Genomic DNA, 17,619 nt, shown 5'->3' on the forward strand with positions numbered 1-17,619 from the left:
GTAAAAAAAAAAAAAATCAGATCACCATTTTTTGCGTGAACTTCATTGGCTACAAGCATCTTTTAGAATAGATTTTGAAACTATTTTACTCGCTTACAAAGCACAGACTGGCCTTGCACTTTCATATTTCACATAGAAATCTTTCACCTAACAAAACAGATTTAACTTGAGGTGTCTTTATATGAATGTCTTATAGTGTATGGTCACATTTTTATGGTGGAATCTTACCGTAAAATTAAATGTATGCAATACAAAATGCAAAATCTGCCTCTTTGCTTTATCTTGATGGACCTGGTTACTGGCAAGCTATTAAGCACTGCCTATGGTAACTAAAAATCCTGAATGTAGGTATTGCAATAAAATTGAACCACAAACTCACCCACACTGCCACTTCATTTCGCCGTCACTCACAAGTGGATTATCAGATTTATTATAATTATTTTAAAAAGAACTAAAAATATGTAGGCATGCATAATAAAATGAAATCAGTCTTAATAATATAAATAACTTTCTAAAAATATACACATAATGTAAGAAAAAAGTATACAACAAAAGATTTTTTTTTTATTGAACTTAGATCGAAACACTAAGTATTTCGGCACGCTCTGCTTCTTTGATAGGTGCTTATTTGCATGCGTCACGCCCACAAGCCGCCCCAGTTCCGAGTGTGGGTTGGACCAGGATTAGTAAATGTACCTTGCAGGTCTCCGTTGTGGGGGCGGGGATTTTGTGAAAAAAAATAAGGCCGTACAGTTTCAGCCGATTAACATTAAGTGCAAATCGGCGCTCGTTCGTGTGTAAGTGTGTGTTGCTGAAATCGTCTCTTTTCATCACGGGAATTCCAGATCTTCGGGGAATATCACCAGAATGCTGGGCTACTTGAGGAAGACACTCAACGCATTTCCTCATTGGGGTACGTCAGAAATGCAAAAAGGCCGATTTACTGAAATTTGAAGAACGGTTCTATTGCTGCATGTGCAATGCTGTTTTCTTTGCAGAGCAGCAGTGTTAATACTCGAAACGTTGACAACATGCGGCATGATAACTTCATGGAGTCTAAAGATTCAAGCCACGAAGTCCACATGTACGTCTCGCGTGTTTGTCCTGGTTGTCATTGTGGAGCTCGGCTGCAGTTTATTTGAAGAACGGCATTCTTCTGTGACCCCGTGATTTTTATTTATTCACAGTCACAGTATATGATCTCTTAATTCCTTCCGAACTACATTAAAACCGGCAGGGCTGATTTGTTACGTGTACTTTGATTTGCAGTAATTGCTTGCTGAGAAGGTCACATCAAACTCTTGTCGCTACGTATTGCCTTGTCAAAAAAAGTGTCAAGATTTAAACTTTCTTATTACCAGTACTGCAAATAGGATGACGATTGCTACATTTCGAAATGTGGACATTTTTTATCATCACTACATTACTGTAAAAAAGAGTACATTTTACCAGTTTGTATGCCTCTCCATTAATAAGTGTTTATCTTGTTAGATAACTTTGCAAGTTGTGAAGCCAGGAAATAACCACTGCAGTGTAACTTTAGAATTGCATATTAGTATACAGTCTGCCAGTGTGCTCTTAATAAAGGCACTATATAAAATAAAAAAATGACACTTTGCTTTAAGATTTTTCACATGATGGTACTTATCTTAAAGTAAAAAAAAAAAATTACACATACGTGTCAAATACATTAGTTCAGAAGGTTGCTCTACTACAATATATATGGGTGTTGAGTTGAGTGGACTTTTATCAATTTATTTGTCGACTAGCAGGCAGTTCTCCAAGCTTTGCAGTTGGTGATTGTGTGGTTTAAGTTTTGGTTTTTCATTTCAGTATTGGCACTGACAAATTCCTTTGTTTTTGTGCACACTCATTGTCCAATTCATCCATTATCCAACCTGCTATATCCTAACTACAGGGTCACGGGGGTCTGCTGGAGCCAATTCCAGCCAACGCAGGGCACAATGCAGGAAACAAATCCCGGGCAGGGATTCACCCAAATTGTTTTTCGGGCATCCGTTATTCTCCTTCAGGTTATCTCTTCCCAAGATGAAGTGAAAACATTTCAGATTCATCTTGATACTACACTGTCCTAATTTAATACTTCATTTTTTTTTCTCAATGTCATTCAGAAATCCAGAATGAATGTTCTTATGCCACTTTCTTTAATCTCTGTTTACTTTCAGGCCATTTGAATCCATATCACACTGTAACATTTAGAAGTGGTGCTCCTAAACATTCTTTTCAGAAGGGATTTTGTTCAAAGGCAGAAGATCCAAACTTGGGACATAAATCCAAGTCTCAGACTGTGAAGAGTGGCCATGGGATTTCAGGTAGGTGATCAGAAATTGTGTGTTAAGAGGACTTGTTTTGAGACATTGTGTGCACGACGCCATGCTCTTTATTGTTTGGTGGTTTCAAGTGAACTGTGAAGTTTAAGTGGGGCTCAGGAGTAATTGGTCTGGCAGGCTGATTAAATTTATTACAAAACCAGACCAACTTGAGCTCTGCTTGATGATTGTTGTTTAGAGCGGCCGGCGTCTGACTAATTCTCCTGTGGTAACGCTGCTGATGCATGTATAGAAACAATGGGGCGCACAGGTGGTAAAGTTTATCACCTTGTTGAGCTTTTCGGGGGTTAGAAAAAAAGAAAACCCCGTATTGTCTGAAAGCATTGCTATGCAGGTTGTGTTTGTTCCTTTCTGGGCATTTCCTTTTGTCTTCTTGGGAAGGGCTGTAACAACAGTTGCATTGCAAAGCATTTCGTGATGCTGCACATCATGGAAAGGAGATCTATTAATAATATTCTGGACCTGGTCCAGTAATGTTGTATGTTTGAATATTTGATATGATTGTTATACCCTACTTCTCTTTAACACAGTATGGTTAATAGTTCGATACTCTTATTAATTAGCCTGACTTTTTTCCATTTAATTTTTTTTTTTTAAGCCTCATAAAAGAAAGACTCTAATTTTAAATGACAGCATCCAATAAAAAAATCAAAAGAATTTTTCCCATCAAGTTAGAATTGGCCAGCAAAAAAGAAGAAGAGCGACTAGGCTGATTCCTCATAACTCCTCCACTGTAGCCCTGGAAAGATTAAGAGTGGAACCTTTTCAGTTTAAGCAAAAGAAGTTTAAGAGGTGACATGATTGAAGTGTTTCAGATTATGAAGGGAATTAGTACAGTGGATTGAGACTGGTATTTTAAAATGAGTTCATCAAGAACACGGGGACACAGTTGGAAACTTGTTTGTGCAAAATTTACCCTTAACATTAGGAGGCTTTTCTTCACACAGAGAACCATAGACACTCGGAATAATTTGACAAGTAGTGTGGTAGACAGTAAGACATTAGGGACCTTCAAAACACGACTTGATGTTACTTTGGAACAGTTCAGTGGATAGGACTGGCAAATTTTGTTGGGCTGTATGGCCTGTTTTCGTCTGCTCAGGTGTGCAGGGGTTCTCAAACTCGGTCCTGGGGGACCCCTGTGGCTGCAGGTTTTTGTTCCAACCAGCCTCTGTTTGTAATTGGACTCCTGGACTAATTAAGTGAACTGTTGTTTCCCAGATTCCCTGTTTTGGGAACAATATATAAATTAGAAACTAAGCTTGGTAAAAAAAGTATTAAAATGTACTAAGCAGTTATATATATATATTTTTTTCTTTTTAACAGTATTTTCATCTTGATTGTCATTCTACTTTTCTAGGTGTTCTAATTGTTTAATTAATCCATTACTACTTTGTGGAGCTGATGCTAAAGTAGTTGCAGCCTTTCACGATTGAGTGTTGTTTGCTTGGGTTTCTGCTCTGCTAGTTTTTGTCATTATTAAGATTCAATGAAGGGCGCAAACTGCACAGAGAAAGGGCGAAATATAAGAGAGTTAAGCATTTAAATCCATAGCAAAAACAGAAATATTTGAGATTCTTATAAATGCAAAAATCATGCTGCTGTGCTTTTCTGAATGTAGAATAAAAGATAAATATTACCAGCTAATTAAATGAGATCAAGTGTTCTCACTGATTAGGAATCTGGTTGGAACAAAAACCTGCAGCCACAGGGGTCCCCCCGGACGGAGTTTGAGAACCCCTGTGTTAAAGAACTTGTATAGGGGCCTCTGACACTGGCGTAATTGATTTGGCCTTCTGTAAGGGCGTGTAAATATGCTGTGTATCTGTTTGAATTGTGTATGTTGTTTGTAGTGACGCCTGTTTAAAACAGAGTGGTGGTTAACAGTGCTGCCTTACACATCCAGCGTCCTGTTTTCATTTTCTATGGGGAGTTTGCATGTTTTTCGGTGTGTGTGTTTTTTTTCCTCACATCTCAAGAACCTGAAACTTAAGTTAACGTGTGATTCTAAATTTGTGTGTGTGTGTGTGTGTGTGTGTGCAAGTCTGCTCAGTGATAGACTAATGCTTCGCTTCTTGAATTGTGCCCAATGCTGCCAGGTTAGGCTTCAACTCCACACAAGCCTTAAATGAATTAGGAGCGAATAACTGCTGTGTTTGCACATTTTAAAAAGTGTGATATGGGGAGAAAAATCTTTTAATAAATTGAATTGAACTACATTTATTGTACTTTGCCAATTTAAAATGTACTTCAGCTGTAAAATCTATGCTTGTTTAAAGGAATTACCTACTCTAAAACATTTTTTTAATATTTTACTTACCCCATGTATTTTGTAGAGGTGGTTGGAAAAACTTTTGATCTAATGTTTTCATGCAGAAAGGAGAAAAAAAAATAGAAGCCAGTAGTGACCAGTGCTCTACAACAGCACACGTTGTGAAAAACAGCCACGAAGAAAAAAAACAATCTTGTGTTACTCGTATCCAATAGTCCATATGTCCATTATCCAGTTGTGTGCTTTTTCAGTAACATATTGTTAAATAGATACTTCCAGAATAATCATCACTTTTCATTACAGGAAACTAAAGCCTCATGGGATTGGCTTTTTGTTTTTTGTTATTGTAGGTCATGATTGTTCTGGAAGTATCTGTTTACCAATGTTTTAGAAGAAAAACATGCATTTTGCACATTTTGAGCATGTGACTGGATGACTGAAATGTGGTTTAATTGTCACGGGTAATGTGAAGGTTTTTTTTCCTTTTTCCATGAGTGTTTTTCACATTTTTTACTGTTGTGACAGATAGGAGGCGCTGTCGTCCCCTTGAACCCTCGGACCAGACGCCAGATAAAAGTCCAATTATTGTTTTTATTTAGACTACCAGGGGTCCTCAATCCCAGTCCTGGAGAGCCGCAGTGGCTGCAGGTTTTTGTTCTGACCTGGTTGCTTAATTAGAAAGCAATTCTTGCCAATAAAGCACTAACAAGCTATGAAATTAAATTAACTCTGCTATGTCAGGTCATTCTCATATCCTAGATTTTCTTTCCCTTTCTATCATGCAAATGTTTTGAAGGCTAAAATGGACGAGTAATTCTCAGTCCTTCACTTTTTTCTCTTCATTTTTCTTCCAAGTATTTAATTAAACCCAATAGTGCAGATAAATACACACAGGTGTAAATGTAAATAAGCTAAACGGATAAATGCTGCTCTCTCTTGTCATTTGCATGTTATTGATAATAAGGAGCAATTAAAATAGCTGTTTAAGACAAAATTAAGCAATAAGGGCTCAAAATCACTAAAGTGAAGCAGAAGTGTTACTTTAGCAATAAGTGTTTTTTATTAAGCCACTGGGTTGGAGCAAAAACCTGCAGCCACTGCGGCTCTCCAGGACCGTGATTGAGGACCCCTGGACTATACAGTGCACAAAGCACCCTCCACTCCACAATACTCATACAATACACTATAATAAATCAATACAATAATCAATCCTCCTACTTCCAGACGTGTTGCCACCCTTCCTCCCGACTCAGCTCATCCGTCTGGGATTTCCCAGAGTCCTTTATAGTCCTTGACCCGGAACGTCTGACTCCTCAGTCCATGTGATAATCCAGCACTTCCGGGTCAGGTGAAAACTCCTTTTCTTCATCAGCCCGGAAGCACTTTATTTCTTCCAACCATGTGACTGGAATGTACTTCCGGGCTGTGTGGAAAATAAATAAACGTCTCTGTGCCTGCCTGCATCGGCCCCGACATTATCCAGAAGGGCTGTGTGTTAAAACTCCAAAGTCCTTGATGCCCTGCTGGAATTTGGGGCATCTCCACATTGCAGGGAGGGCTCCATCTGGCAGCTTGGGGGTCTTGGCCGGGATAAACTGCCGGCCATAGTCCACACTGTTAAACAACATTGTCCATTATTTCCTTCCTACAAAAATTTGAAAGTTTAAAAAAAATGATTAGTAAAGATTGTATTAGCGCAAACAAAAGGAAATTATTACTCAGTGAAATAACGGAACAGCAAAAAGAGATTGAATATACTGTACAGATTTAAACTTTAAGTCGGAGAATTGTAGATCGTCTAATCCGTGTTGCCATCAGGGAAAAGTAGTGTTTCTTCCCAATGAAGAGGCCTATCTGTGAGAATTAAAAGATTTGTTGTTTCGTGAAAATGAAATCCACATACGCGACCGGCAGAGACGAGAAGTGACTGGCGAGTGAAGCCCCCTAGTTATAAAAATATAGTTGTGCTACCTGTCTAAGACAGGTTAAAATGTAAGTAATAGACTGCAGCATTAATCTTTGCAGTGCACCATCTATTGGAATGTATTTTGTAATGTTTCTAGTATTAAAATGTATTGCATCTGTCATTTCAACAGATGGTGCATCACAAACATTTGTGGTATTTCATCTGTTATATGCCATTTGGTATTTGACATGAAAAGCAATGTTAATGTTTGTGATGCACTACAATGCAAGTTGTGGTGCATCATAGTGTTGGAATGACATTTGCAATGCATTTCATTATTGCATATGTTTGTGATGCCCCATCTGCTGGAATAAAAAATGCAATGCATTTTATTATTACAGAGGCTTGCAATGCACCATCTGTTGGAATGAAAAATGCACTGCATATATTTCTGATATATGCCATTTGATATAAGATCTATAAAAGCAATGTTAATGTGTGTAATGTACCATCTATTAAAATAACAGAGACATAGCAACCGGATGGACGCACAGATAGACACACAGACACTTATACTTTTATTAAGGTGGATATATTTGGGTGGTGTATTCCTTTAAGACACACAGATCTCTCTTCCTTGCTCTTTTATTATTCAGGTGGAATTATTTGGTTTTTTTAGCAGATGTGGTATTTCTGTTTCTGTGATACCTGCACACTCGATAGTGTATTTTTTTAGTTTGACAATTTAGATGACTTTGTTTCAATAAATGGCATCAGGGTTCAATTCTATAACATAATACATTATCATAAATTCCTGCGGATGGGAAGAGGAGTGAAAGTTTTTTTTTTTATTGCTACTATAAGTTTACTTTTTCCATTATTCCATAAAAAAATCAAGTCCCACCCTGACCCGAGTAGCAGAGATGTCGAATGCTTGAAGTTCAGATTTGGTTTTAAATCGTGTAGCAGTAAAAGAAATGGGATGGGGCCACTTCTGAAAGGGAGAAAAAAGTTTCCGATTGAATTGTCTTGAAATGGAAGAACGTGTAGTTACAGTTTGAATTTATTTACATAGTTAATTTTGTCTTTTTTATGTTCAGCTGTTTGGACGTTTGATATAATTTAAATACAACCCCCATTTCAGTGTCCCCAGAGCAGTCTTTAGGTAAAGCAGCACTGAGGGTCTCTGCACCTGCACTGGTAAGAGTGGAATGCTTATCTGTAGTTCAAAGCAAATACTTTACTTAATGCTGAGGGCAAGAAAGTAGTGTTCTAATGTATCGGTTTGCTAAAAAAGAAGTTGACAAATGTGTTTTATGAGGCCTCGGAATAAGATTTGTGGTAACATATGAAATTATCTAATTAAGAAAATCCAATTTAATTGAAGAGCATAGCCCTTTCCTGGCATTCTGGTAAAATGCCAAGAGCTTATATATTTTAACACCAGTAAAGTAAAGCCAAACCCTAGCTGGCCCACTAGGCCTGGCTACCCAAGGTCTTGAGTCTCTGTTTGCTTGAGGATTTTCATTACTTGCCTACTACTCCTATTAACTCAAAGATTACATTCCCTTTTTCATTCCTTCCCAGTTTCTTTCATGATGGTGGTCCATGTGCCTTCACCCCAACTCATTTTCAGCCAGAAACTTAGGCCATTGTTAACCCAGTTTTAGATGTAACATCAAAGGTAATGTTGTGCCCTACCTTGCCCACAAGGATGCCAGGCTTGAAGGCCGTGTTCCAGTGTTTCCATCCCCCAGACCGCTCAGTAGCTAAGTCTATTTTGGCTGTTAAAGCAGCTCCCTGTATTCCAAAAGCACTACTTTCTCCCACTCATCCTAGTCAGAACTGGGTGCTGGCTGCTGTATTTAAGAAGTTTATTTGCCCTTTGACATTCCTCCCTGTGGTCTCACTCTTAAAATGACAGCTTGACACGGCTTCACTGGCTATGGACCATGTTATGCCATTTTTTGGCGGGGAGATCTTAAAGCCTTTTGCTAGCTTTTCTTTTAGCAGAGGATTGAGCTTGCCAGGAATCTGCTGGGGTGGCTTCCTCCTAGTGCGTAGGAGACCACTGCATGTTTCCACCCAGGGTTCAATGTTCTCTCTTAAACTGGTACCCCTGAAGCTTTCCCGCCTGATGTTCTGTCACTGCCAGTGTTGGGTTTTCTCCTGTGGAGGGCTATATGAGGGACTTTAGCCTACATTAGTCAAGCTCTTGCAGTCCCGGTAGCCATTTTTGCAAGCAACAATATTATTTATAATAATAGATCTTTACACTTGCATAGTGTTTTTCTCAATTCTCAAAGCTTTTTGCAAACTCAACGCAGAGAGGACCCAAGATGTGAACCCATCTTCTCCTTACTGCAAGATAACAGTGCTACCACTTTACCAAATTGGAATATTGAAGTCCTATTTTCCTTAGAAGCCCTCCCAAGTTTTTATGAAGATATTTTTTGGCCATATTTCAGGGATCAACCAAAGTGGAATAAGTGAATTGACAGTTTCATAACTTGGAAATAATGCTTTGTTAGGATGTACACTCTTGAGAGGTTGCTTTGGTGCTTTAATCTCCAAAGTGGCTACGTAAGATGCAAGTCATACTATATGCTGTATACTTTAAGTGACTATTTTTGAATATACAAGTAGTCGTTGTTCCAACAGACCAGTCATATGTCGTTTTGGATGTAAGATGGACTGGTAAATGTATTAAAACCTGTCCGTATGTATAGTACGGTATAATAAGTCTCTTAAGTCATATTGTTTGTTTTATATGCTTTTTTTATCATCATTCTTAGCAATTGTGTAGATTTTCTACCATTTGTTTTTGTAAATTATTCATTATTTTGTTACGTTATTACTGTTGCTTGCATGAGTGCCGAACCTTTAACAGCTTCATGAATCGTTTCTTTGTCTGGGTTATGTTACGTCATCAGTGTAAGCATCTCCCAGTGAGAGGAGGAATTGTACCGGCAGAGTTTGAGCATTCATATGTCTTCTGTTTTAACATTTCAGCCTGTTAATAGTAAACATTAACAGATAAAGAAGTTCAGTGTGGTTTCATTACCCCTTTATGGCAGTTCGTACAAAGCAGCACATTGCGAGTCACAACGCAGAAGCTTTGGCGGTTAACTGGATTCAAACCCAGAGAGTAGCAGTGGAGCACGTGCAGTGAACTCCTGTTACAATGGGATAACTTAAAGTCACAGGCCATCACATTCGCTTTCTTTCCTCCCTCATACTGCTTGATCACCTTCATTTTTGTGTTGAGATGACTTTCATTTTTTTACCTGTAACTGAAAGATTCGTGACTGAATGGATTCAAAAACCGATGCAGGTAATTAAACCAAGATCAAAATGTATGAGTCACGGCATACAGAATAGCATGTCGAACAGTGTTTGCCCATGAGTAAGCATGGTAGAAGTCGTAAGTCGAATGTAAGATAAATCCTTTATATATAATTTGATACTATCCGTATGTATGGTGTTCGTGTCAATACCCCATATGTATGGTGTTCGCGTCAATACCTCGACTCAATACAAGTTAGAAGCATGCAATGGGACTCTGCCTCTGTAGTTAGAACATAACGTGGCAAACGTGGACGCAGTATTGCATGATTGGCTAAGAATGTTCGAATGCTTCAGTGATTCCGTTGGACGGCTGAGTATAGTAAGTCGGTGTTGGTTCGAGCAGATAACAGTAAGTTCGGTTGGTTTTTGAACGTTGGTTTGGTGGAGCGTACTTTCCACGACTTAAATCGTCGATTGACTTAAATCTTTTGACAGCTCCGGAACCGTAAGTAATTTAGAACATATCGCCATTTGCTTGGTACGTTGAAATCTATCTTTTTGCAGTTCGGTTTTGGCATCCGTCTTTCTGACATCTATTGGCAAACTGAGTAATGATGGCTAGGTATTAACAACGGTCATTGTTTAAATTTTAGCCGATCTCAGATCTAAAATGACCATGCCAACATAATTATTACTCCGACTCTGATTAGAGTCGTAAAATACGGTTTGTCAAATCAAATGAGGTGCACCGAAGAGCTGAGTTCATGTCTCAGAGCCCCGTTTTAACAGGAAGCTCTTCATTACATCGGCAGAAAAGATCTGTTTTAAGCACAAATCAGTGCCATGATAACAAAATCATTTCAAGGACTTAAAAAACAAATAATTTTTTGCAGAGAAAGTATGGATTTCACAAACGTAGAATTTGTAGCACAGTTCGATCAGGCTCCCAGTCGACAAGTTGACGAATACCTGTATTGGATCCATGTCAGATAAATGTGAATAAAGCCAAAAACCCCAATATAATATTTGTATGATGTGTTGGCCAAAAAAGACTATAAAATAATATCTGTGCTGTTTAATAATAGTTGATATTTTGTTGGCAGTGACAACAACATCCTAACTACACTGTCTAACGTTTAGGGTATTTAATATGGCATGTTGTAAAAGTACAGGGCGAATGAAACATTCTAGGGGTGATGAGGGATTATGGACACTGAATTGATTTATAAGAGACCCATAATAAATGTTAAGGTTTGAGGGTTTTTAACTTTTTTTTCCCCCCCCTTGTACTCGGTTATATCTAAAGATCTGTAAGGGTAGAGAACTGCTGACAGAGTTTGAAAAGCATGTGGACCTAAAAGACCAAGGTAAACAAAAAAAAAAACCCCAACAACTTGAGATTTGACAAGCAATGTGTTCATTTTATATCATCAGATCAGTCGTTATTTAAGGTGCCTGGATATAAACCTACAGAAATGGACAAACGAGTCTTGGTGTGGGCTGGCCGATTCAAAAGCAAATCAGATGTTCCCGAGATGGTTTCGTGAGTATTTCATTTACTGTAGGTCTTGCAATAGAAGAGCATTATATATTGGATTATTTTTTATAAGTAAGGGCCTTAAAATAAATGAGTATTTTAAAAAAATGTTTTCACTTGTTGAAATAGTGTAAGTGAACTTGTTATATTTTGTATAGAATTGAAGAGATATGGCAGTACAAGCCTGAGGCTGTATAGCACACATTCATTTATTTATTTAAAAAGGTGTTGTGTGAAATAGTTACCCAAAAAAAATAAAGTAGAATGGATGTATTTCCTCGTGCTGGCATCCATGCCAGCTTCCTCCTCCTCATTATCTTCATAATGCATTCATTTTACAGGTCATTATCCTCAAGAAGTGGAATACTTGCTTTATTACTTGCTAGCATTATTTGAGAAGGGTATCTTTATTTAGTTAGCCACTTCAAGCATGCCCAGTTAATCAAGTGTACTGAAGTGTTTGGTCTGTTTGATTTTGTTTTTAGCTTCGAAATGATAAATGCAGCAAGAAACCGTGTAAGGATAAAGGGCTGCTATATCATGATCTTCCTGACAATTATGTCATGTATAGGAATGACCATATTAGGAAAGCAGGTGAGTACTCCTATTGGCCGATTGTACATTTTGATCATGTGCTGTTAGTCCAGCTCAAATGCTACAATATTAAACCCCTCCAAATCAGAATGGCTGGCATTTTGACTATAACCCGAACTGTGAAAGCTTTAACCTCCTTGGTACTGTCCACAGGCATGACTTGTATTTGGAATTCTGTGCAGGTACGGTGAAACCCGAATCAGACCCAGGGTGATGTGCAATGATCCGCTTTACAGTGTTAAGCCGGAATATTTCTCGGGACAGTATTCTGCTGCCATCTAGTGGAAGAAAGAAGATCATGCTGCCAAAAAAAATATTTCTATGCTTGGTTCCAAAATTGGAATCCTGTTGTGTGGTGTGTGTGTGGCAGCGCACTGTTATCAGTGCATGCTCCCAACCTCTCCTCTCCTCTCGCTCTCTGTATGCTTTCAAGAAGCATCCAACTGCAGAGCCATTTAATGTCTCCAGCAGTGTGTGCTCGCTTCCTGGGAAGGAGTTTAGTTAGTGATTGTGGCATGTTACTTACCTCAAATCTGTGTAGCTATAAAATAAAAGACGATACCCCTCCCTAGTGATACAGTGGTGATGCTAAATAAATCGCGTAAGAGAAATACAGTTAACTTTGTTTAATGTTGGCTTACACTGCAAATTATTACTCGAATGAAGCTCTTGACAACAAGTTGGTCTTGGAGGGGCAAACCAAGAGGAGGAGGTCATCAAATTTGGCAATGTGGAAGGCACCCTGTGAAACAGACGGCGGCTATGTCATCCATCCATCTGGAGTTGAGCTTGAAAGTTTCAGAGCAATTGCCTTGAGCTTTTTATATAGTTTCTACACTTCAAAGGTCCCAAACGACAAACCTGTCACAACCAAACATGGAGACAATCTTTTTCTAGCAGACTAACTGAAGTAGTACACCAAAAGGTGAGCATGCAACAACCAAGCATGGAAAGTCAAATCATTTTGAATTGCATGCTGTCACTCCATGTTCAGATCTTGTTTACATGAAGTCTCATGGTCATGACGAAAGTATGTCCTGGGCCAGAATGTTAAGCGCAGTGTGAGCGCAGGCCAGCGGCTTGATAAGGGAGTGGTGGACAATATGGAACAAGTGTGCCTATTGTGAGTACACCCTAAAGCCCGGCTTAGATAGGTAGCACAGCTACACTGTGTTCCAAATTACAGTGGTGCCTTGGTTTGCGAGCATAATTCGTTTCGGAAATGTGCTTGTAATCCAAAGCACTCGTATATCAAAGCGAATTTCCACATAAGAAATAATGGACACTCGGATGATTCGTTCCACAACCCAAAAAAACTAATAAAAAAAATAAAGTAAAAATACATAAAACAAATTAACCTGCACTTTACCTTTGAAAAGAATCGTTACACACATGCACGTGGTCATAATGCTTTAGTATACGGTATGTTGACTATACGAGTGAAGCATGCCGACTGAGACCGAGCATAGGAGACGATTACCCACAATCCCGCAGCGATAGAAAGAAGTAGTTGTGCTCAGTTGTGATCATGTAATGCTTGACAGAAAAAGTGTATACTGTCACGCTTGGGTCACAAAGTTGCACAGGTTTACTCAGGGTTATCTAGAGACAGAAACTTTATTTGAATACAGGCGGAACAAACACAAGTCTCTTTCAGGAACGATCCGGGCACACTGTCAAAAGCGGTCGCCACAGCTCTGCCTCTTGATCAGAAGAACACAAAGTCTTCCTCCTCAAAGGGGCGCGCCGGCTCGGGAGGATTTCTGGGGGAAGAGAGACAAGGCAGTGAGACACTAGGATAGCTGTGGTGCGGTCTTTTAAATGTTTGAAGCCCCTCGCAAGATGCAGATCATGCAACATGGCAGCAAGCAGAAGACTAGCAGCTGATCCCGCAAAAATGGGGAGATGAAAAGCTGTGTTTGTTTCCTATACCTGCATTTTTATCACTCTTTTTAATATTGTTTTTTACCAGTATGGTGCTGCTGGAATATGTGAATTTCCCCTTGGGATCGATCTATCGATCGTTTCGGAGGAGCGGCCACGTCCTCTTGGGGTCGCGTTCACAATACGTATTGCAAGACCTCGTTTGTTTATCAAGTTAAAATTTATTAAAAATTTTTGCTCGTCTTGCAAAACACTTGCAGACCAAGTTACTCGCAATCCAAGGTTTTACTGTATTAGGCCAGTGACATAACGGTAAGATTTCAGTTAAATAACCATTTTTAGTTTCTCAATGAAAGTTCTTGCTTGTTTTGTGTCTCGTGTCTTTTTTAGGTAACCGGGATCCATCTCAGACAGGTTCGGTAATTAGTTTGCCATCTTAATGAAAGGGAAACCTACTTAAGGAGGTTGTTCGAAATTATTAAGCAAGTCAGAGTTCTCTTACAAGATGAGGAGAAAGAAAGATCTTCCAGGAGATGAAAAATGTGAAATAGTGCAATGTCTTGCAAAAGGCACGAAAACTGAAGAGAAGTCAAATTGGAAAGATTTGTGTGTGTGATTCAGAGCACGGATGAATTCGGTCAGATAATGGAAAGTTTATGTCATTATGTTAAATAAGCAGCTATTAAAAAACCAAAGGTATTTCAACCTGCTGGTGTCTTTGGAGTCCCAAGAACCTCTCGATGGAGGATCCTTCCAAGGCTTGCAAGTTGCGCATAAAGGTGCGCTTCGGTCACCCCTAACCAACACTCCCAAAGAGAAATGTTTGCTGTAGGCTCAGAAACACATGAAGACTAAATTTCAGTTTTATCCACTGGTGGATACTGTGCTGCACTGGTTGGTCCCGATGGATGGAGTTCTGGATGGTTGGTGAATGGCCACCCTGTTCCAACATGACTGCTGTATCATCAAGGAGGTGGCAGAGTGATGTTTTGGGCTGGAATATTGGGAAGTAAGATGGTAGCTTCTTTTAGGGTTCCTGATGGGCTCATTGTGGTGTTCCTAACTGACCGTTTCCTGCCATTCTATAAAGAGAAGAACCATGCCTTCTGCAATTAAATTATTCTTGGTGGAAGACAACACACCATCCCATGCTGCAAAAAACACCATTGACTCCTTGTTGGCTATGGTGTGGCCACCATCATCCCCTGACCTCAACCCTATTGAGAACCTAAGACCAAGGAGTCGATGGTATTTTTTGCTCATCAGTGACTTTTTAATAGCTGCTCTTTTAATACTAATTATTTGATTACTTTTTTTATAACCTTGTACATCATCTTGGTTAAAGACATCTGCTGAATAATGATTACATATATATATCATTTTTTTTTTTTCTAAGGCTGTTGATAGACATGAATCCTTGTCTGCTCTGAACATGGAAAAAAAGGCCCGCTGGAGAGAAGAGGCAGAGAAAGAGCAAGACTCTCCTGCAGTTAGTAAAACCCACTAAAGCTGAAATCGGTCAAAATGTGTTTATTTCAGTTTGTTTAACAGAGTATTTAGAATTTTAAAGAAACTGCAGAGGAAGATAAGCTAATCACCCTGAGGCAACAGAGGTAAACATTTTCAGCATTTTTTAAAGAAACACATCAGCCAGTTGTGAATAATCTCTTGATTTATTCTTTATAAATTATTGTAAAAATGCCTGTGTATGGTTTCATTTACTAAACCTAAAGGTCATAGATTGTTAGAGAAATAGTAGTAGCCAGTATTAGGGTCTCAGATTGGATTTTGATGCCAGTCCTTGCTTTCTTCACCTTTTATTTTCTTTACATTATTTAAAACTCTTTCTGCTAGAATAGATTAAAAGGACCATTCTAATGTTTCAGTGAAACGAATGATGAGCATAATCATGAGAAAATGTAGAGAGTGATGGGGACAGTGACATGGAATCGTACAGGCAGTAGAAATGAAAGCACCCCGACCCCAAAGGCACACTGCCTGCTTGAGAAGGGAGCCCGTGGCTGAAGTAGGCCGCCATTTTCTACTGTGGATCATTCCTGGCTGTTTTACCAAGCATTTTTTATGTAACGTTGAAGTGCCTTTTTTCAAGATGTTGGCAAGTTAAGAAAGGTGGAGGGTGGTGTGTAAGTGATGTAAACAGAATGCTGTTGTACTGTTCACAAATAAAGCAGCAGTTCTGTGCCTTGCCTTTTAAAAACTCTCCGTCTCTGAGGTTTCTTAAGACACATAAGTGAAAACCTCGAGTGCAGTCGGGGGCCAATGATACAGAATGGTAAAAATATCCCTTGAAATTGGTCTGAGCACAGTTCACTCACTCATTTGGATGAGAAGGGGTCTTTGTCAGGTTCACCCCCTTAAAGCTGAGCACCTGGAGCCAGGTAGGGAAAACTGGTAAGGCTATGTGCGGGTCAGTCAATGTAAAGAATGCCAAAATGCTGCTGCTCCAAAGAAACCAAGCTACTCCAAAGTAAGATCTGCTGCTAGATGATTATAACCGTCTCCAGGACAAGATGCAAGAAATCCTGAAAAAATACAAGGTATGCACTTGTTTTCTGGCCAGCTTGGGTCTTCTTCTTTCGGCTGCTCCTGTTAGGGGTCGCCACAGCGGATCATCTTCTTCCATGTCTTTCTGTCCTCTACATCTTGTTCTGTTACACCCACCACTTGCTTGTCCTCTCTCACCACATCCACAAACCTTCTCTTAGGCTTTCCTCTTGCCTGGCAGCTCTATCTTTTAATATCCTTCTCTCAATATACTCGGCATCCCTCCTCTTCACATGTCCAAACCAACACAATCTCACCTCTCTGACTTTGTCTCTCAACCATCCAACTTGAGCTGACCCTTTAATGTACTCATTTCTAATTCTATCCATCCTCGTCACACCCAATTCAAATCTTAGCATCTTTAACTCTGCCACCTCCAGCTTTGTCTCCTGCTTTCTGGTCAGTGCCAATGTCTCCAACCCATATAACATAGCTGGTCTCTCTACCGTCCTGTAGACCTTACCTTTCACTCTTACTGATACCCATCTGTCACAAATTACTCCTGACACTCTTCTCCACCCACTCGTCCCTGCCTGCACTCTCTTCTTCACCTCTCTTCCACAATACCCATCTGGAATCAATGTTTATTTAATGTAGAGCATCACCTTTAGGGCAATCACACTATAACCTGTCCTCTCCACTTCATCCCAACCATTTTCTGGCCCAAAAATTACAGGTTTTCTTGACACCAGATTGGTTTTAGTTGCTAAAACCTTTCATAAAACCACACATTCTGACTATCAGTTAAGGTCTATTAGGATGACTTCATCTCCTGGGTTGTTTTTTTTGGTTTATGTTCTTCTTGGGCTACCATTAGGGTTACCTTTTGGAGTGATGTAGCTAGCAGTGACGGATTATGTTGGGATATTTTATAGACCGAGGATTGTGAACTTTGTTGCACTGATCAAATTCTTAAATTGGACTTTACCCAACACACTGGAAGCCATCTGTTTTCAAGCATATGGTCTCTATGACATTATCAGGTCCACAATTTCTCTTGAGTTTACAACGTTTTAGGTATGAAGATGCATCCCGGTGGTAGTGGAATTGGAACCAAGTAGGAATTCAGGCATTTAAACAGCTTGCACAGACAGAGGAGTCTGAGGAGCAGTTGTTAATCTTCATCCTGGATATGCCTGTCTTGAACATTGAAGTCACAGAAGAATCATCATCATCGAGGTTGCCACCAGGATAGCACATGAGTAAGCAGTGATGCAGGGAA

The 17,619-nt window shown here is 39.4% G+C and overlaps 1 protein-coding gene across 1 annotated transcript; it reads left to right on the forward strand.

Annotated features, from left to right (window-relative positions):
- The first annotated feature begins 690 nt into the window (after window positions 1–690).
- On the forward strand, window positions 691–16,053 carry fam162a (family with sequence similarity 162 member A). The gene is made up of 5 exons (XM_039744124.1): window positions 691–913; window positions 2,187–2,333; window positions 11,252–11,360; window positions 11,840–11,948; window positions 15,229–16,053. Exons 1-5 carry the CDS (start codon window positions 868–870, stop codon window positions 15,337–15,339), a joined length of 522 nt encoding a protein of 173 aa, XP_039600058.1. The 5' UTR covers window positions 691–867; the 3' UTR covers window positions 15,340–16,053.
- Window positions 16,054–17,619: the final 1,566 nt, after the last annotated feature.

The sequence above is a fragment of the Polypterus senegalus genome, chromosome 2 (assembly GCF_016835505.1).
Source record: "Polypterus senegalus isolate Bchr_013 chromosome 2, ASM1683550v1, whole genome shotgun sequence".
Taxonomy (NCBI): Eukaryota; Metazoa; Chordata; class Cladistia; order Polypteriformes; family Polypteridae; genus Polypterus; species Polypterus senegalus.

Coding starts and splice junctions, on each gene's coding strand:
- fam162a (XM_039744124.1), top strand. CDS start 868: ATGCTGGGCTACTTGAGGAAGACACTCAACGCATTTCCTCATTGGG. Junction 2,334..11,251: donor GAGTGGCCATGGGATTTCAG/GTAGGTGATCAG, acceptor TTATATCATCAG/ATCAGTCGTTATTTAAGGTG. Junction 11,949..15,228: donor TGACCATATTAGGAAAGCAG/GTGAGTACTCCT, acceptor TTTTTTTCTAAG/GCTGTTGATAGACATGAATC.